General features: G+C 33.3%; 1 protein-coding gene across 2 annotated transcripts in view; it reads right to left on the bottom strand.

Annotated features, from left to right (window-relative positions):
* Positions 1-19,250, bottom strand: part of LOC118272429 (protein cueball) — a 36,555-nt gene extending 17,305 nt beyond the window's left edge. Inside the window, exon 1 of one of the 2 annotated variants that reach the window (XM_035588940.2) lies at positions 19,032-19,250. In XM_035588940.2, the coding sequence (XP_035444833.2) occupies positions 19,032-19,095 (64 nt within the window). In that variant the 5' untranslated portion in view covers positions 19,096-19,250. The remainder of the gene's footprint in view (positions 1-19,031) is intronic. The other variant, XM_035588939.2, reaches the window with a different exon arrangement.
* Between the last annotated feature and the right edge of the window lie 3,859 nt (positions 19,251-23,109).

Raw genomic sequence — 23,109 nt, forward strand, 5'->3', positions numbered from 1 at the left:
ATAAACTGAGAGGATGACCTGATTTCAATAATCAAATTTTGATGATCTAACCATTAGATCATCAAGATCTAAATATGGGTGGGTACCTAAAGAACTGCATTTATTTTTATTTTTTTTTGCCATAAATAAATTTTGAAATTCGATGCAGTAGTAGGTACGTCTCAAAGTTTCGTATTTTATTTTTTTCCTGGCAAGTCGACGCTTTAGGCGACGCGACAGCTATAAAATTGTCAATGAATTTTAATTAAAGTATTCTCCGATCTAACCCAACTTCTTTATAAAGATCAAATTAATAATCAGGTGGTAGATTAATTAAAAGACAACTTTAATTTACATATTTGGATTTTTTTTTCTATCATGTTTTTCTTTTGCCAACTTAAAGAGATTGGACCCCACGACACAGAAAATACTCCAGGGCTATATGAATCCGGAGTGAATGAATATGAATCCGGAATATCCGGAGCTGCGGACTACCTAGCAGGTTTACCGGGGCTCCGGCTCGAAAAGCAGGAGAAGGAACGGGGTGGTTTTTAGTCAGTAAGAGTCTGACACTCCCTCTCGCCTCGCCCAAGGCGGGAGAAGTCATTGGATGATTTTCCCCTCAAAAAAGGGCTGTATGAAAATGTAGACTAAGGTTTTTGTTAATAAACGTATTTTTTAATTTAAATTACAATTAGATCGTCCTAAGAAAGATCCAATCTGTCCTTCCAATAGGCAATCAAACCAAAAATTGTTTGCCAATTCAAAACCGATTGCCCATTGCCCAGCTCTAGTTACGACAATTATGATAAATTATTCAATCGACACGGAACTAGTAGCAAATGAATTCCGCAGCAATTGAGCTTCGAGCACAATGTGGTCAAGAGTTGAAAGACCGGACTGTGACAAAAATATGTACTTTATTTTTTTTTACATGATATTCTAGTTTTAATGACGTTGTTGCAAAACCCTGCCACCTGGTGGGGAAGCGGAAACTACCGGTTTGTTTTGCGAGTTCCTTTTTTAAGACATTAATATTTTTTTTTTTTGTAATTTTATATAAAGGATATTCCAATGACTTGTAGAGTTTTCTTGATCCCTAAGTCTGAATACGAATACGAATTCAAATCATGACCTGGACTTTCCATTAAAAGTCTGTCTAATCACTAAAGTGCTGATTGAGACCTGTGACGTTCAGGAAATCTAAGTACTACTGAGCATTCCCATCTCGAAACCAAGCAAAGTCGGAAAATTATGGCCGATCCTTGAAATAAAACAACTTATCATTTAATTCTAGTTTTTTTTTTGTTTTGGGAATTATTTACATACGTAGTCATTTACGATTTGCAAGTAGGTGGTATTTATCTAATGAGTAGAAAATATCTACAACAAACGACGACAAAATAAAAAGGAATGTAAATTACAGACAATTTTACACGTTAGATTAATGTGATTTTGAATGAAAATATCTACTTATTATTCTGCATCACGGAGGTGATTCAATGTCAATGTTTCGTATATTTGGGTCGACTGCCAACAAAAAACGGGATAGACAAATAACGGTAGTATTAATATGTAAAATGTGTTTATATTCCTATCCACCAACTTTTAGTATAAATTAGAATCACATCAACAGCCACCGCTGACCAAAGGCCTCTTCTCGCACGGAGAAGATTTGAGCATTAATCACCAAGCTTGCTGAAATTATAAGCCCAGGTTTCCTCAAGATGTTTTCAGTGTTTTTAAATAATAATTAGGATCGATAGTTTGGAATAATTTCAGTTTTGAGTCACATTTATAGATTTGATGTTGTGTTTATCAAGAATGTTTGTGGCATTTGTCTTTTATCAGATTGAAGATCAGCTGAAACCGGGTATTAAAATATTTATTGGGAAATAAATAAGTAGCTATATTAGTGATCGGTTTAAAAATGTTTGCTTTTCTTTCAACTAATCATACTTAAAAGTAATTATCCTTGTTAGTTATTTAATTTTAATTGTCAGAATAATACCTGAACATATTTATCTTAATAGATTACAGAAATCACACGATTGATAGTATCCACTTTAAATTATCTGGAAAAATCCAGTCATTCCGAAAATATGTCAGATATTTTGTCATTATCGTGATAAGCACATATTTGAAAATAGGTACGTGCCAATATTAAATACAGGTAAAGTCCAAAAATGATAATGATTCAATGGAATCATTATCATTTTTGGACTTTACTTGTCACTTCATTAATTGACAAGTAATCATTACGAAATTATTGCGAAAATGGCCAACAATTTAACCCATATCTAAAATGTGGTAGCAATTAAGACAGGAGTGCCTACAATCATAATAGCACGTACCACATCTTAATCAATCAAAGATATTACAGATAAAGAGATTACAATCAGGAAAAGTAATGCTGTTACATAAAGTATAATTGAATTTTCACTACCAAAGCTACATAGCCGTGTAATGAATAATGAAACTGTGACAGTTTTATGACTGACTGATAAACTATAATCATTATTTTGATTGTACATCATCGATTTGAGGTTTTGGGTTTCTAATCAGTAGTTACTTGCTGTCGATTACAATTATCTAGGTATCTGATCAGACATTGAACTTTGTTCACTGGATGAGACAACACCTAAATTAGTCTTTGATGATCAAAATAAACTAATAGGTTTTTATGGAATAAGCCGGTAAACGAGCAGACAGATAACCTGATGGTAATCGCCGCCGCCCATGAACTTCCGAAACACCAGAGGCGTTACAAGTGCGTTGCTGGCCTTTTGGGGTAAGGAATTTTTGGGGTTATTGGGGAATCGGGGATTGGGAAGATTGGTAAGGGTGGCAATTTGGGCTCCGGTAATCTCACTCATACAACGAAACACCTCGTTTTACCTGGTTTTTCTGTGAGGCCATGGCATCACTACGGTTAAGTCGGCCCATTCGTGCCGAAGCATGGCTCTCCCACACTTATCTTACTCATCTCCCACACTATGCAAGAAGAGATCAACTTCATGTAGGCCTAACAAACCTGACCACATCAATACATTTTACCATCAAGACCTTTTTCCTATTACAGATCGTCTTTCTTAATCCAGAAACATTATTTACTTTTCAAACCCATAAATACAGTTTCCATTACAGCACCTATTGAACAGGACATAAAGGACTGCACTCCTCCTACGTAATGACGTCATAAAGCTTCCTGAAAGCTCCTTATCACGCGACATTGACCCATTTCTGTCTATGTACTTAAGTAGACTATGAAGGTTAGGCAGTTTTACGTCATATCTCCTTCGTAATATTGTTTAGTTTGAGAAGAAATTGTGAAAAGGGAAAATTGAGGTTCTTTTATATGATTCCTTATTCAGTTACTGTGCGAGGAAAACCGTTTTGGTTGAAACTCTTGATTAAGTATATGATACAATTTTGACTGCACGGTTGGTGCGGTCTGCGACGGCCGCGCAACGTTTAGCGGGTTCGATCCCCCCGCATGGAGCAGCTATTTGTGATCGACAAATTGTTGTTTCGGTTCTGTGTGTCATGTGTATGTGAACTTGTATTTTTGTAGACGCACCCACGACACAGAAGAAAACCCTACTGGGGGCAATTTTAATTTTTTTGTTAATCCTGTCGTCACCATTTATACGATGTTCTGTGCTTTAAGAAAGTATTTTTAAGAGACTAATCAATCAAAAAGTTTAACTGTTAAACTTAATCTGGTACCTATTTCCTTTCTCGTGTTATATATCTTTTTTCTTAAATAAACCCCCATCTTAAACCAAAGCTCGTTAAAAACTTTCCTCGAATTAAGATTACGAATACAAAAAATAAATATCCTGCTTAGATTAAACAATGTTCTAAGTTCTAAGAACATGAACAGGTACAAGTAGGAAGTACGTAGCATTAATATATGTACATACATATATACATACTTACATATAAAGCCGACATCAAGTTATACAAATCCAATCTATCTTGGCCTCGCTTCGTATCTCCATTCCTCACACTGAAAGTTCAATTTACATTGGACATACATAGCCTGATGTGTCGTGTGTACCAATAGGAGTTCCTTGTCTAATTCCACGGATAACTTGTGACAATAATAATTTATGAATGTAGAATTAAAATAAATGGAAACCACACTTGATCTACATCCGATCGAAGCCGGATATTAAACTCAATCTATAAAAATAAATAAATGATCTACATATAAGGAAATGATAAGATTTTGTCACATTCCAAACGTTGATCCGTAAAATAGCACTTAACTATTTAAATATTAGAAGGATTAGAAGCTCTTGAAATTACACTAATTTTATAAATGTGAAAGTTTGTTTGTTAGGATGTTTGTCCGTCAATCACGCTGAAACTACTGAACGGATTTTGATGAAATTTGGTATACAGACAGGGTATGAACTGACTAGGGTGATAAAATTTGGGGACATATAAGAAAACCGTAGATATTTAAAGCTAGTATGTTGGTAAATAGTTATCTACTAAATATATTTGCTTTACCTGATCATAGAAATAAATAATATTACCTATTACTCCAATAAACCTACAATCGCAAACAATTCTCAGAATGACATGACACTTCCAGTACAAGAAATATTTCTAGAGCTTTGTAAACATATCGTAGACGGTATCTTGATTACAATAAAAAAAAATATTTGATTAAAAAATATTACGGGGGTTTTTATAGAGCAGATAATTATGACGAAATATAAGATTATTGTTTCATAATAACTTGTTTTGGAGTAAAAACATTGAGCACTAATTTTAGTACCGTGCAGAATGCACGAGTGTGTAATGTATGTCGAAGTTAAATATTATTTCAAAGCTCGTTAAGTACCGTTTTAACGTATGGTGAAGCAAAACATCACACATAGAATCTCACTTTATATCTGTTAATGTATCGATAATAATATCGATAGTTAAAATAATAGTATTCCCGGAGCTGTGGGCTACCTAGTGGGTTTCTGGGGCTATTTTAGTTAGTAAGAGTCTAACACTCAAAAGTACTGTGAAAGCTTCTGAGCCTGATAGAATGTTTTAAGGTTCGCTAGCATAGAATTTCATGTGGCATCAAGCCCGTCTTTATGTACCATAATATTTCATATTTTGTACTAAAAGTAAATAAATAATAAATAAATAAATATTTTAGAAATTTTATTCACTATTTTTTCAGTTTAAATATCAGAACGCGGATAAAAACCTAGTACCCAACACAAAGAATCCTTATCAACACAACCTTCCCGGTTGTAGCTTAACCCAATTAAACCTATACCTACCTATAGCCAATTAGCATCAAAGGTATAACTGCATTTCTTATCACGAAACCCCATTGTTTCCCGTTTCCCATCGATTATGGCGGAGTGGCGTACGTGACTAACCTCACGTACGTCGCCTGGACTCATCTTACAAGCTTTTGTCCGTTTAAATATGATATTCAATTACACTGACTCGACCGACAATCAGTGCTTATACTGTGAAATTGGTTGTAGCCGTACATCGAGGTATAAAATCCAGTTTACCATGGTCTCGCTTTGTATGACATGTTCGTACATTCGACGGTCAGTTTATATTGGTTGTGTGTAGTTTGATGTGTAACTGTGTGTAGGTATATTGAATCGCGAATACCATTGCTTTATTATTTAGGTGTCTGTTCGTGTTTTATATTGTTTAATATTTCAATTACATGTACATTGTAAACTGTAATGTAAGCAGAATTTGATGCTTGTTTAAAAATGCGGATTAGGTATGCGTTATTGCAATGCCTGTGTTGAAAAACGTCAGCAAGCGCTTACCTACAGGTTTTTATATAGAATTTTGATCTAGATCTGTAGCATCTAAAAATACATGAGATAGCATAAACATACATTATGAATACCTGCTAGTTTTTTCTGCAACTTTCAATTTGAAATATCGAAGTGAAGTCGACTCGCGGTTGGTTCGTCGTTTTAAACATACTTTCATAGGTATAAAAACCTAAATTGTCAAAGAATGGATTATATATATATCAGACATTTTTTCATGTTTAAAAATTCTCCTATTCGATATACTATTCCAATAACCAACGTTTTGTCTTCAATGAAGCTTTTAATACATTTTGGCTCAACAATTAAACATATCAAATTCCACTACATTAGTCACTAAGCACTATTGATTAGTCCCTATAACACTACAGTCACGTTTAAGACCACTCCCCAGCATTTTATCTGTGAAAATAACTAAGTAAACAGCTACAGATAATATTTATATGGATAAGAATTGCACGCGTTCACACGCTACATTTATTTTTGATAATACGTAGGTGATTCGCAATGTCATTTGATATCAAAAGTGCGTACGTGAAAATGTGTAGCTTTATAATCTTTGACGGACAAGTATTAGTAGCAATAATTGACGAAGACGAAAATGTACTTTTTTAAGGCGGGAAATCATCCAATGACTTCTGCGAGGCGAGAGGGAGTGACAGACTCTTACTGACTAAAAACCAACCCCGTTCCTACCCCTGCTTTTCGAGCCGAAGTCTCGGAAAACCGTTAGGCAGTTCGCAGCTGCAGGTGTTTTTATGGGATTCATAGGAGGAACAGACGGTTCACTTGATGTTTAGTGATCAGCGCCGCTCATTGACATTCCCAACACTAGAGGAGTCACACTATTAACTTGAAGGTTTGAAAGTCGTATCGGTTCGGAAATCTTTAAATATCTCAGCTTAATACTTAATAATTGTATACTAAAAAGCACAAAACAAAACAAACATTATCATTCCATAATCATTCCAATCCATTAACTTTATATACTTAGAGATAACAAGCCCATGGCCAATATAATTCCCTACAAAAGGCAACTCAAAGCCTGGAAGGCTACATGACAATGTTCTAATCACTTATATACATAATTATGTACAGCGTAATCAATCAAAGAAAGTACTATCTTCAAAACAAGATAAGCTTAGTAAGTTTTACGTCATTCGCCGTAGCAACGCCCTCTACCGCCCACTTAAGAGTTGAGAGTAATCGTCCGTTTCATGACAAATAATCTGATGGTGACATTCTAGCATGTAATAGGTTTTTGCAATATTTACTTTATGTGCAAATAAATATAGTTGAAATTAAGAAAAATTTGCAATATAACATAACATAATAGTTACCTATTTAATTTTACATTATTGTTTTGTTTCGAAATCTAGAAAAAAAAAACTATTTTCAGCCCTACGAACTAGTAAAAAAACTGTTGTTATACATAAAATAAAATCAATATTTTCAATTATATTATAAAAAAATATCTGTGAAGTACCTAATTCAAAATAATTACTGAGGTTATCTTTAAAACAATTTGGAACCGATAATGTAAACTTATAAACTAAGTACTTATAATATGTGTATATTCGAGAAAAACGTAAAACATTATACATATACAAATAGAAATAATACTGATACGTGATAATGTTAAATAAACAATCGCGGTGCGTCACTGTTACACAACGTTAAATTAATTAAGACGATAGACTAACTGCCTCACTCAGAGACATTTAATGATTACTTAAACTATTCCTTAGAAACGATTTTGTACTGAAAACAATTGCTAAGGACTGGGTTAAGTATCCATTAAATGGCTGTTAATATAATTTACTTTAAGGTCGTGGTGGCCCGGAGGTTTAAGACGTCCGCATCTCATACATGAAGGTTTGAAACCTACCAACGCCAAGTACCAATGTGACTTTTTCTGAGTTATGTACTTTCTAAGATTATTTAGACACTACTAAGAAATGGTGAAGAAAAACATCGTGAGGAAACCTGGGCTTATAATTACTAAATTATAAGTCTGAAATCGCTAACCCGCATTGAGCAAGCGTGATGATTAATGCTCAAACCTTCTTCATTTGTTCAGCAGTGGCAACCTATAGGTTGTTGATGTTATGATGTGATTATTTACCTTTATGGAAAGTTGACGTACCTAAGTGTTTACCTATACAATGTGATAGGCGTGGGACTTCTAATCCGTTAAGGCTGAGTACTACATCTAATTTTATCGACAAAAATAATAATATGGGGAGTTGAACCCCTAATTGAAAATATTGAAAAATAGTGATTTTTTCGGTAAAAATAATTCACAAATGATTTTTTTCTCACCAAAACATTATCAAACATATGAAAAAAGTAATGAATTAGTTAGCCAAGGTTATTAGGTACCGTTAGTCGTTTTTTTTTGTTTCTACGACGCATACAACCTTTGATATTAAAAAAAGTAAAAAAAATATTAAAATAGCCATAACTTTTAGGGGAGGGGATTCGACCACTTCGACCCCCGGCTTTTGTCGATAAAATTAGGTGTAGAACTCAGCCTTAACGGGTTAGAAGTCTCGCCCCTATCACATTGTATATCGGTGGTTTTCCTGCAGGAAAGTCAAATTTAGTTTTATTCATTCTCCGTATTGCAATATTGGTAAGAGGTTTGGGGATAAGGCAGGAAAAGTTTTGGTATAGGTACCAAAATGTAGTCATCAAATTTATTTAAGACATACAATACAAAATCATTGTCTTTAAGCTTAAACAACACCCAATAAGGCTCTTGAAGTTTATTCTGTGAAGTATGTATTATATTTGTTTTATATTTAAACTTTTTGTCGCTTTTTACAGTTAGGTAACAGAGAAAATATTTTTAAGTTTTTTTATTTATTCTTCACTGAATTACTTTTACAGTTACTTTAAATAAATAACTATTGTATTAATTAAAAAGTAAACAATAATGTACATTTATTTAAACTTTAACCTACGTTGATGCCTTCGTGTTAAGTAGTGACTTTTTTATATTAAGTTTAATTTATTAAATATAAATATAAAATAATGGATACATGTGCGGATGTACTTACTGTTTATTATATCACGATAGAAACACGTGTTAAACGTAGCACAAAATAGAAATACAATGTTAATACCAATTATTCTAGCTTTTACTAGTTTATCGGAAATTTGAGAAGATTGAGTTGATTGGATTATTAACTTTTTCTTTTAAAACTATTCGTAAGTTGTTACCTTCGCTGTATAAGAAGAAGCCTTTGGTCAGCAGTGACAACTTATAGGCTGTTGATGTGATGTGAAATAAGTTAATAATTGATATATTTTCTGGATATAAAAATAGTATGAGCTGACTTGGGCGATAGGATACTTTTTATTCCACTGAAACGCGTGCGAATAGCAGAAGCTACTATAATATAAATACTTACAGTACTGAAAACATTCATCTAAGTGCAAGCAATAATAGTACGTGTTACTTATGTGTTAAGATTAAAATCACGTATCTATGTAATAAGCGTTGAAATGCAGATTATCCGCGATATTATGACCTTCATACAATAACATAGTATATTATGCGAACGTGATCAGTGACAAGTATCAAAATATTCATATATTTACTTACTTACTAATACTTTACTTACTTTACCATATATGTTAGAATACTTGTGTAGTATTCTAAATTGAGTGTTATTGAGTGGTATAATTTCGTTATTTCGTGGATAATTTTCTTTGCAAATATTAGTGAGTTTTGTTGAAGTATTTAAACATTTATTTCTTAGAAAAATACATTGGTGAATTTACTTATTGATCTAGTTTAGTAGCTGTTAGTTTTATTGGAGAAAATCTGGGTACTCTGAGTCGATTTTGTTTTACTTTTCCAAATGACTAATAGGTCTGAATCAGCTATTTTTGGGACCCGCCACGTCCTACTGAAACCACACCAACTATTGTAAACTAGCATCTACAGTTGATACAACCATGAAAACACCAGAAGACGTCTCAGTCCGCGTCTCACGGACATGGATGTCTTGGATCCCGTAAAGAAATAAATTAGAAGATATTACTAGAGGAGAAGAAAAAAAAAACGTTGGTTTCGTTCGGAATTAGCTTCTAACAACTTTTTGTGGATTGTTATACCTTAGTTTAAGATAATAACAGTACCGAGCTTTTTAATTTCACACATTTAACCGCATCTCCATAACTGCAACTTAATTTCAACCTTATTACGTTTATACTTAAAACTCCTTTTTAACCGTCCATTTTTTACCTAGGTACTATCGACAACTTTCTTTCTTAACCATGTCAAAGAAAGTTCACAATGACAGGCTCACGCGACATGTGTCATGGAATCACTCAGGTCAATAGGTTTAGACTATAGAGATAGTCACATTGTGTCATAGTGTCACGTTGTATGTCAACTATAGTTGTAGATACTTAATTATGTTGTAATGGGTCTCGTGATTAAGAATTAAGTTTGCGCAAAGATAAGTGTTGGAAAGAAATAACTAACTTCGGTATTTTATGCCATACCAGCTTCTTCCACGCGGTTTCATCCGCTCTGCTCAGCTCCTTTTGATGGTTACGTAATGTTTTGTAGCCTATAGCCTTTCTCGGTAAATGCAATACAAAAAGAATTATTCAAATCGGACCAGTAGTTCCGGAGATTAGCGCGTTCAAACAAACAAACAAACTCTTCAGCTTTATACATAATTATATATATTAAGTAGAGATTAGTATAGATTCTTTCTTATACTACAATGCCTGTGACCATGACCAGGGTTACACTAGTGGCAATTAATCACCACACCTGGCACGCTTCGACCTGCCGCTATGTTTCGCGGCATCTCTCCAACAGCAATGGAAAATTAGTAACTGTGGTTAATTTTAACTAGGTAATTAGAAATATATTCTATTTGTAGGACAGAAAAACTTGTTGTTTACTGATGGTAATTATTTTTATCAACATATCTAATCAGTAAGCATCTACTCCAATTTTAGCTAATCAGGGGCACTTAAACATACATCTTTCGTAGTACTTTAAGAGTCTTCGATAAAAAGCCTTGAAAACAATTTATTTTACATTTTTTTCTTAACTATGTCTGTTATCTGTTATCAGTGATAAGAATAGAGCAAGCTGAACTAAGCGATGGATTGATAACATGTGATTATTTATTATCAGTGAGTAGGTAGCAATAAAACGTTTATAAATGAATCAATCATTGTTATATTATGTAGAGATTACGGTATTTGTGACTAATAAAAGTAACCTATGTTATTCCTTAGTAGGTACATTAGCTACAGCCAATAAAAGTCTCGTCAAAATTGATCCAGCCATTTCAGAGAATAATAAAAGACATACATAGTATTCATATACCAAAATAACACTTTTTACTGACATCGACATCTCTACTAGAATGGGTAGACACAGGTAGTACAATGATAGTTACTTTTTGGTTTTTACTTTACAGATTTTTGATTTTGAAATCGGTTTTTTTAAATGTAGTTTTAATTTTTAACTGACTAAGTATTACAAAATAAAGCAGTCTAATTTACTGAAATAAAAGAAAAAAAAAATCTTATAAGCAATAATTAACACCAAAATAACAGAAATCGATTTGGTTATTTCATTTCCTAACACTTCGACTCATTAACATCGACTGGAAGATAATCAAATTTTTCCAAGAACCGTCATCGACGAGGATCGCAATTAGAACAATTATAGTGACATTTACAATCGAGAAGCTTCGAGAACACGCGACGACTCAACGCGTCCCGATTTAAGAAATCCGTATTAATTGCTTCACAACCTTTAACTTTTATTGTCATTAGACATGATTAAGTTAGAAACTAGGGCACGGCCGGTACATAATATTGGTGTAGGAATGTATTTCATTATCACTGAAAAGTCTTTTCAATCGTTCTATGTTCTTGTGCCAATTTTTTTATGTAATCGTCGCGGCGTGCGTGCAGCGTGACGGCGGGCTGTATTATGCCGAATCGGGACGTTTTAAATTTTATGGCGTTCGGTAGTTTTCGGAATTTTCCGATCGGTTACGAACGGTGTGAGTAAAAAGCTTATTGGTAGATACTTGGATAGGTAGTATAGATAGGTTTTCAATTTAACATTGAGTGCCCTTGTGAGTGGTATTTTAATTATAAGTGAGTGATGGTATGTGTGAGTGTTTAATAATTATTCACTTATATACATTCTCATCCAGAAATAGATAACATGAAATAATGTTGTGTAGGTCACGTTGCACGCAAACAGGGTTCGTGGTGCAAAGATGTGATAGAGTGGAGACCGTGGTGCGCCCACAGGGAAGACCCCAGATGCGTTGGTACGATGATACTAAATGAACAGCTGCTGCATGGTGCGAAATGGATGGAAATTACTTAAGATCGAAAGAGATGGCAGAAACTGAAGAAGGTCTAGATTCTAGCGGTAGAAAAGGCTAACGAAGAATGTTGTGTAGATGTGTTTTTGCTCAAATAATAGGGTTTCCAACTCCAAATTTCACCTTAATCGTCTAAGTAAAGAAGTATTGAGTAAAATAAAACAAAAGTATCGAGAGATTAGGTAATTTAAATTCGTTTTTAATACATACCTACATGTAGTTTTTTAAGTAAAACAGTGTAGTTCATGCCCTTTTAACAAACAAAACCGGATTACAAGCTATTGTAGCCAGTTCTAATGCATTCATTTGAATAATAAAATTGCTGACCAGTATTTTTGTACCGTAAAATCGGGTTTCTTTGACCCTAGAGGGTAACTTTGACCCAAACTTTTAGACCAATGAAAAACTAATAAACGTTTTGTTCTGGATTCCTATTGGTTGTAAAATGTGGGTCAAAGTTTCCTAGGGTCAAAGAAACCCGATGTTACCGGTACTTTGTTAGCTTTGAGAGCGCATACCTTAGAATTATAATTTTATTATAAATTTCGTGAGTCAAACTAAATTAATTATAAATTAATAATTATGTTATCGGCTTAGTCACGTAACTGCTTGACGAGGAACTCGACTAGTTTCAGTAGCAACGCGACAATCGCCGCGTCGTGTGTCGCGGAATTCTGCTCATAAATATGAGCCTCTAGCATGGCTTGAAACAGTTACGTGAGTTAGCCGATAACATAATAATTAATACCATAGAATTAACAAAATAGGGGGCATTACAAACAGCAAATGCTTCGATATTCAAATTTTTACGTCATCTTAACTAGCACAGTTATAACTAGAACGCTTTTATCATTCAATTACCTGATGTCAAAATATGGAAATCTTAACTTTTTTTTCCCAAACAATTTACGCATTTCGAATTACACCGTCTCGAGTCCGAGTGTAACTTGGTCGATGACTGGTCACCGAACTAGTTTGTTGACAATACTTTAGTACAGTGGAAAAAATATCGTGAGGTCAATGACTCCCTTGGCAATGAACAAAATTCGCACTTGTCTACCTACTACGGTAACTGGTAACATTATCATTTTACGTTGTAAAATATTAATGGTACATGAATAGCGTTATCCCAAAACATTATTTGCATTTAAAAATGTATTTTTGTTAAGAAGGTAGTAGTTTAGTAACTAGTACTATTTTTACGAAGCGAAAGAAGTGTGTAAGAATCGTAGCAATTGGCGTTCCATAGTCTCTGCCTACCATGGGAAAGAGGCGTGAGGTTATGTATGTACGTATGTAAGGTAGTAGTGCTTCTTTGTTTTCGTCAAGTAATAGTGACGCTGAATTGTGATATCTACCGTTAATGGTCAAATAAAGCATGTAGACCAAAGTAGACACAGAGCTACGTAAATATTAATTTAATACAAAATTACGGTATTTTAAAACAATGTGTCGTAGGTCGGGATTCATATTAACCGTTTCAGAATTCATTTCTACACACATATTTTATTAAACATTTTTATTAAAATAGTTATCCAATGTTATATCATATGGTAAACCCTTGAGTGCAAAAGTAATTTACATTAATGTGTAAATTAAATTAGCAATGAGTCTAACCACGCCTTCGCTTGTGTTTATTTTTGATAATGTTATGCTATATTTCCATGAATAGGTATCAAATATGAGGAAAACTTAAATTAAGTTACTTAATACATTGTAAAACAGATTTGTACATATTATGAGGAGTATAACACAGATTTTTTAAAGTCAGTATATACATATAGAAACTGTAGCACCTTTTTAATTATAAAGTAAAGTGAAGAACTCGCAATATTCAAAGGTGAACAATGATACCTAAACACTTACCTAGGCTACAAGAAATAATTTAATCTACAAATCGTAGATAAGGATTGATAACGGAATACTTCCTAGTCATACCACACGCGCCGATAACTATTTCAAATATCACTAGGAGCCACTAGAAACTAATAATTTTGAAGTGTCTTCAATAATTATTCTTAAGTAGTAGGTAATTGATTAGGCGCCTCCTAAGTCTTGTGATTATTTCTAGAATCACGACTACTAAAATAGTGGCTTTATATTGGAATATCAGTTATACGTTCGCAGTAAAAACATGTTTTTAAAAACCTTTATTTAGAGCATTGCGTTTATAACACTGACATAGCTGTTAAAACTAAAATTTGATCAAAATCGAATCAGCAGTTTTGGAGAAAAATCGAAAACATGCATTAAAATTTTTGTATTTAATCTGAAAAAGATATTGAAGTGTCTGCTAAATTGAATTCTGCTACTGTAAGTATTATTCATTATTTAATTAAACACGCACACACAACAATCTATAGTTAACTTACGTCCTACAACAGTTAAAATTGAACCGATTTCACAACAGTTAGAACTCTCCTTGAACAAATCGCAAGGTTCTTCGCAAACCGTCACGTTTCTGTTAACTGACATAATTCGCGTAATTGCTTTATAATTTATTACATCAACACTTTTGTTGTTATAATAATAAAAATAACAAATTGCTGAACTATTTAGAGGTCTGTTATAAAAAATGTGACGTCAATCCGCTAGGACCGTCACCCGCAAGCATTCTTTTGACCCGCACCTAAATAGAAACCTAATTTTTTGAAGAATACTTAGGTACTAATAACCTGCTACTAGTTGATGTACACGTAAATTACCAAATTAAAATACATTATAAGGCTTTTTTTAAGAGGGAAAATCATCCCATGACTTCTGCCGCCTTGGGCGAGGCGAGAGGGAGTGTCAGACTCTTACTGAATAAAACCACCCTGTTCCTACTCCTGCTTTGAGCCAGAGCCCCAGTAACCTGTTACGTTGTCCGCAGCTTCTGATCGGGCATCAGTCCTATCTGTGTTGGTCTGACTCTTAGAGGCGCGCGGATGAAAATGGATTCTAAGGCTTAATTTAGTATTTGATGTACGGAACATTTCATATGTGACTACAACTCGTATGACTGACTTTTTTTCGAGTAAGTAAAGGGGAATAATTACCTTTCAATGCTGTATGTTAAGGTCTGGTCTATTCTGTGTGTTTCATGCAATTTTCGCGTTATCACGGCCATTCACAAGACAAGACATGTATAAGATTAGGTTAGTATTAATAAGATTAGGGTTAGGGATTTTTTTTTGAAGAGAGAAAATCATCCAATGATTTCTATAGCCTTGGGTGAGGCGAAATGGAGTGTATTCCTCTATTGTTGTTTCGGGTCTAGGTGTCATGTGTATGTGAACTTGTATGTTTGTAAACGCACCCACGACATAGGACAAAATCTTAGTGTGAAGCAGTTTTTTAAAAAAACAATTAATAGGTACTCTTTACGATATAGGTAGGTATTATCTGAACATTCTTAATTAATTTAAACGATTAGCGTTTTATTCTTTACTTATAAGTGGCGGTAATATGTTTGTGGTCAATTTAACTCTACATAGTCACCACGTGATTATGAATTAAAAATCACACGTGAGTTGTCTGGCATAACTAATGGTCATTTGAAATTCAACTAGGTATGTTATTGAAACACAATAGAAATAAATTTCATACAATTATTACTTACTAGCTATTGGTTTTGGTGAATGATAAATTTTCCTTATATTTCATACAAATATATACAATCACGAAACGAACAAAAATATATACAGTAGAACTGTAGAACATAAATACAATACTATGTATAAGTAATATTGAAAAACTAAGTTTTAAAAATTATGCCAAGTCCTAAATTTTATTTTCATGGGCGACATTATTTCGTTTTATTTTAATTTATTGTTTTATACCATATGAGTTCCTACCTTAATGGTTTTAGATTTTGTTCATTACATAATTATAATGAATATAAATTATAATAAAATTAACCAATAAATAATAATTATTTTTTACGCTTATTACACAGTGTTTTAATTAAACAATCATTGCGTTCTGCTTCTTAATATAATTGAGGAACTTAATGATTATAAAAACACTAATTTGAAGATCCCATTAACATAATCCATGTGCAAATAATATTCGCTTTTAGCTACACAGAAATAAGAGCTATTTATGTTTAAAATTAAAATCGATAAATATCTACATTGAAAACGGATTAGTATGTAAATATCTAGTTGGATATATTAAGCACATAGTTGTATTATGTTTTTAGGCTTTTAGTGTTTTTCTGAGGGCTAAGCAATTAATGTATTTAGGGCAGTGGTGTTTTTTCCAAAAGGATGATGCTAGAGTTTCTGCTGGCTGCTCATGATAAAAGAGTAAGAGTCCCTCTGTGACTCGAAAATAGTAGAGCTTTTCTCCATTAATATACGTTAGTAAACCGTGATTTTTAGATGATTTAGTATGTCTCACGATAGTAGTTATTATCAAAATATTTAAGCGCTAGCGACGAAAATTAGTGAGGAATTGTTTTACTGATCATAATATTACCATGAAAAAAGAAAAATAAGCAGTAAATACCTAATTCAGCATCATTAAACGTTTACGTTATTTACTAATATTTCAAAACAATAAAAAAAACCTGTCTTATATCTCAGGAAAAAACAATTAGCTAAAAAGGTACTTAAAGCTAATTGTTAAGAAAAAATAGTTTTCTTACTTAGGTATCAACCTAATGTTTTTCTTAAGTAAAACTGTTTATTCTTAAGTGCTTAGAAGTAAATACTGACACTTAGGTCAATGCCATTACTTAGCTAAGTTAACAATGTTGAGAACAACATCTTTTTTAATGACAACCAATAAAAAAAAAATTATGTTTTCTTAAAAGTGTTACAAAAAGTTTCTAAGCAAGGTGTAATGTAACCTTCTTGGGCAGTTGTTTTTAATGTGCAATAAATAAAAAAGAATTAACTACAAAGGTGTTACAAAGGTGACTATAAATTCCTATTTAACTTTCTAATTCCTATTATCATCATATCTATAATATAGGACTATCATCATAAATAAATGAAATAAACTTTTTGTAACAGAAACCAAAAAGGTAAGTGTAGAAAAATGATGATCTAACTAGTTATAAGTTCCGTCGGAAACCATGGGGTACGTAAGAGTTCCCAATAGTACATAGTAGGTTTAGGCCTAAAAAATATCATAAATGAAAATAAAAGTTGCTTCATAATCTTCGTTTTTGAAAATACGTGATACTTATACTCTAATTAATATTTTTCAAGTCGGTTAAAAAAGTAAAATAAAAGTAAGTAGTTACTCAATGAATTTACCATGACTAATCACAGTTACTGGTACCTAATAAAAAATAAGTAGATATTGTGTACCTGATACCTGTTTTTAAATCGGTTAAAAGAAAAAAAAACATTCTGGGAGCATAGGAGTGCTCAGCCAAGTTGAGTTAAATTAAAACAATCAAAAAGCTATTTTCATGAGCTACAAGCAAAAAATAAATGTCTCGCTGAAAACAATTGTTTCTTTTCTTTCAGTCATCGGCTAGTTTATAAATTTTTTATACAGTATGTCAATGCATTTATTTATAAATAACTATCAATTGACAAACAATGAAACAATATTTGTATAAACATTCTTGTTGTACATGTAACAATGTTCCTACTTTATAGCCTTAATAGAAGATCGTAAATAAACATTATTTATGTATTATTAAAGTGCATGAATAATGCATTATTGGAGAAAAAAACACTAACACTAAAATGTATTTTACATATTTCAAAGTGACAATGCTTTGAGTCTTTTGAGCACCCTGTGTCACGACTCCGATGAGGACAATTTCTTCAACGCTTTAAGTAAGTTTTCCTATGTTTTTTATGTTTCTTATAATATATAATTAAATATTTACAAGTAAAAAATTAAACTTGTGAATATTTTAGTCTTAGTTTTTATTATTACTTAGTCTGTATACATAATTATATTTAAAAAAGCATATTAATCATTTAATTATCTAATTTAATTGCCCATTAAATATTAAAGTTATATTACCACTCAAAAACAGTTTCATGACTTCAAAAAATCTAACAAAATATTTCGCAAAAGAAAATCTATGAACAACAAATGTTTACCTACAGTCTAGATACGGTACATAAGTATAAAGATTATGTGGCATTTCATGACTACGTCACTTTATAAGCCGCCCGCCTAACAAACGTCTGCCGTCTGTTTCCCGCCCGCCGTACTCGATACTCGTCCTACAATCGTCCCCGACTCAGCTATATTGTCATTACTCCACCACTTCTTATATAATACCCACCTTTGTATATACGTACTATTACAATTATACAGTAATGTACTGTTTAGTAGGTAACAATGTTTATTTATGAATATTCTACCAAGTAAATAAGTAGGTAAAACTAATTGTAATATGCCGCGTGAATTTATAAACGTGACGCTATTTATTTTGTATTATAAATGAAGTTTAACAATATAATATTTTCCCAAAATAAAGTGTGCAGTTTTCTATTGCATATAATCGTTTTACAGCTAATTCTTATCATTAGTTTCCAAATTTCAGCATTACAACACGGCTAAATGTGAATGCTTACCGCGCCAACGGTAATGTTGCTCGGAAGAGCATTCTCAACGCGGCAGGGTTCGCGCGGTACGCTAAGAGTGGCCTACGTGACTGAGGACCGACGTGCAATGGCGCCCCGCGCCAAGCGATATACACCCTTATCGACATACTCGTGGCCACAATTTTTGACACACAAATTCCGTCCGCGATAAATAACCTTACCGTGTATCATCACTATGTCGCAGCAAATAACCTCGGCTTGTTATGTTATGTAACGTAGTAAAATAGACCATTTAGCACGTGCGTTAAAAATGCCCGATCAGCTGATTATTCCCTCGTACTCACCCCAGGAGTGGGCCACCCCCACGGAGAGCGCCAACAACGCCAAAACACACTGCGTTTTACACATTTTATTTCATAAATACAGATCCGTACAGTTAAATGCACATTTAGTTTGCAATACGTTGTACGAGTTTCACTGGAGGTGATGGCGCGCGCGACACTCGCGTCCACCTCCGTCGCTTGCTATTGAGAAACTAAAGCAAAACGCCGGCTCGGTTTGCCGCGTACACGAAACGGAATCTAAATAGGTCCATTGAAAAAATATTCGCGCATGCTAGCGATGCGATGACGTTCTTATCACAGACAAGGATGGTTTGTGAAGCAATAATGTGTATCTTCACGATAGCGAGGAAAGTAATGCAGTTTTTTTGGGTTATAAGTGTACTTTGTTGATTTCAAATACAAGCGATATTGATTTTAGAACATCTTCCAATTTGTTTGCCTTATAACGCTTGTATAACTTTTTTTTTTATTTTTTCTATAACCTAATTGGAGAAACCCAAAATCTAGTTAATTTTTGAGATTATAATCTAATCTTTTCAAACAATGCCTAAAAAGTGGGTCAAAATGATGGTCATCAATTAAAATAAATAGTAAAACGGATAACTATAATTACAATTAATTAGCGGAAGCCAGAGAATGTAAGTTCTGAACAAATAGTCAAATGCTTGTAAAAAACAAGGTCACCATATGTAGGTACTACTTAATTGCAAAACATTGACGGAATGATTTGCTGTTTTCTTTTATAATTAACAAAAAAATATCCAATGTTGGCATATGGATTAGTCACTTAAGTCAACTCCCTCAGAGATCATTAAAAGAATCCAAAAAATATTTAATAAAAAACAAAATTAAAAATCGATATTACCAATTTTTTATGACAGTGATTTGATTACCTAATCACTATAATAAAAAAATTAAACAAGCAAGCTTGTTTAGATAAAAAAAAAATCTGTCAAGTAATAAAAAATTTACGCTAACATTACTATCCACAAAAAATATGGTTACTGAAAAGTGAAAAAAAAACATGACTTAGTTTGTTTAGTTTGGTAAAAAAAACAATAATTCTAAACTATAATTAAAAATACTAAACCTTCTAAACTATAAAAAACTTTGTACAAAAATAAAAAATGTAATTTATGAAGTCATTTTGGATGAAAGTAAATGTAATAGTATTTATTTCATAAACTTTTTCAATAAAATATTTGCGCATGTTAGCAGTAAACAAAGTCAAACTTTAGAAATTAATAAATTGTCTATTTTTTAAATAAACATTTTTATGTGATTTTTTCTCTTTTCAGGGTCATGAAAATCGATCCAGTCCTCATTGGACTAATGAACTACACTTTGTTGTACTTCTGCCAAAACATTTACCTAATTTATAGGTGATTTGAAATTGGTTAGGTGTATAATCTATTTTTAAGATTGAGTTAGACGTTTTCGCCAAATGCTAGAGTTAGGTCCATAACCCCGTCTAAATAGGCCACCAGACTTTATCTTGAATTAAAGATTTTCTATATCCGAAACGATAATATTCTTTTATGCATGTCTCGAAGTCTCGATAGCCCCGAGGTCAAGGAGTTTACGAAGGGGGGTCAAATCTGGAACAACGGGAACAGTCACTTGTCTGTTTTTTTTAGTTTTATGTTTTTCTTTGCTTTGCTTTGAGTAATCAATGTGCTTTAATGAAAAAGTTGTGGATTATTTTACGATATAGATTAACGATATACTCGTATTTAACGTTAAGCTAATTTAAGCCACTGATTGAAAAACTGAAAAATAAATACAGATTTTTATGGGATTTTTTGATGGGGGTAAAATCATCCCATGACTTCTCCCGCCTTGGACGAGACAAGAGGGAGTGTCAGACTCTTACTGACTTAACACTACCCCGTTTCTACTCCTGCTTTTCAAGCCGGAGCCCCGGTAAAACCTGCCTCCATAAATGGACTATCCAACACAAAAATATATTAAATTCCACGGACCAGTAGTTCTGGAGATTAGCGGGTTTAAACAAACAAATAAACACACTCTTCAATTTTACCTATTATAATAAGTACCGTATCTACCTTTAAAAATATAGGTAAGATATCTACTTAGATCTGTTTTTTGTTTACGCATACAAGACTACCGTCACTTGATACCACACATACCTTTCAATGTGCGTAGGTTTCATAGCAGAGAAGTAAGCGCTCTTTATGTTGACTAAACAATTATACAGCGTGTGTCATATTTGACACAATTTTCAACACTTGTTGCCGTGTGACCGCCACGTGCCAAATGTTTAAAAAATATTGCATCGTGTGTGATGCATGTTTCCACTAACTTCCACGCGGTTCTTTTCTGTTTCCAGATTTGGAGATTACTGATGTGGAGATTATGGTAAACGCGTAGAGGCTGTCACGGAGGCGTTGCCATCCTTTTGGGAGTTAGGAATTTAAGGGTTGTTGGGGAATCCGGGATTGGGAAGGGGTAATTGGGCCTCCGGTAACCTCACCCATACAACGCAAGCGTTATTTCACGTCGGTTTTCTGTGAGGCCGTGGAATCACTCCGGTTGAGCCGGAGCATGGCTCTCCCACACTCTTCATCATAAACCGGTAAATGAGTAGACGGATCATCTGATGGTAAACAATCGCCGCCGCCCAAAGACACCAGAAACACCAAAGGCGTTACAAGTACGTTACCGACTTTTTGGGAATTAAGAATTTAAGGGTTGTTGGGGAATCGTGGATTGGGAAGATTGGGAAGGAGGGTAATTGGACCTCCGGTAACCTCACTCACACAACGATAGGTTACACTAGATTAATTACAGTTTACAACTTACAATAAATCACAAACAGTAACTAATAAAACAATACACATGTCACATGAACATGACGGACATGTAATAAATTTTATAATTACAATTATAATTACCATAACCAAACGTAGGACAATGTCGCGAAACAAGATCTAGATCATAACGATAATGGCTGACGGACTTCCGGTCACGATTCAGCACTTCCGGCCCCACTTCCCTATCCGTCCAATATTTCCGAGAACCAAGAAACGGTTAGTGGCTGACAGATAAAAAATAACTTGAGACAATTGTACTGTGAAGGATTAATTAAAGTTTTATTAACTCGAGTCTTGTTGCTTGGTAACTTGCCGTTAAATTTTTGCTTTTTTTTTCTGAGTGGAAAATCCTGTGTCACGTTGATGACTGCTGTGAAGGGAGTTAGTCAGACTCTTACTAACAGAATTAAATAGTTTAACTAGTACATTTGTATATTCTTACTTTATAATGATGCTGTTTTCTTATTTTTTAAGCGTTCTTCCACACTATAATTTTCTCCTGTGTCGTAGGTGTGTTTTATTTCATATACATACTTCGATCAACAATACCAACTAGATAACGGGTCACATACAAAATCAAAGCCAAATGCTGTCCGCGTGAATTTATACCTATATAGCTGCATTTGTTTTTAACGTACTAAGAGAAAAGTTTTAAAACAGTTTTAAGTTTAACCTAATTTCAACCATCGCACCTAGTAATAAAGTCACAAATCTTTAAAATATTATCTTACACTTACTATCTTTCGTAACAATGGCAATAAACCTATTCTGTCACTTAGAAATGAAAAGACATAAGTCAAATAACATTAAGTGTAAAATCAACTTTAACTAGCAACAAATAAAGTACTATTTCCTGTCACGGCCTTGTGAGTTACATCGTTTTGTTTCGTGTCAGTTTTCTTTGTCGAATATTACTACAGGAGGTATGGAGTCGCGTTCAGCACTAAAACGCTAATTTATAATACCTGAACGTAAAAGTTTAGTTAAAATTATGTATGTTTCAATTACGTATTATACATACTTCCATGTCATATTAAACATCCGCTTTAATCTTTAATTGTTTTAATCCTAGGCATAAATTGTACTGTAGAGTAAAGTATGCCGTGGAGAAGGGATCTCAGACTGACGGGAGCGATAGTAAAGTGCTGAATGAAATAAAATTAAACGAATGATGAAATTGAATTCTTAGCTAGGCTTATAAAAGGACCTTATATTATCTTTGGACTCCCTGGCGACAATCGAGA

The sequence above is a fragment of the Spodoptera frugiperda genome, chromosome 4 (assembly GCF_023101765.2).
Source record: "Spodoptera frugiperda isolate SF20-4 chromosome 4, AGI-APGP_CSIRO_Sfru_2.0, whole genome shotgun sequence".
Taxonomy (NCBI): domain Eukaryota; kingdom Metazoa; phylum Arthropoda; class Insecta; order Lepidoptera; family Noctuidae; genus Spodoptera; species Spodoptera frugiperda.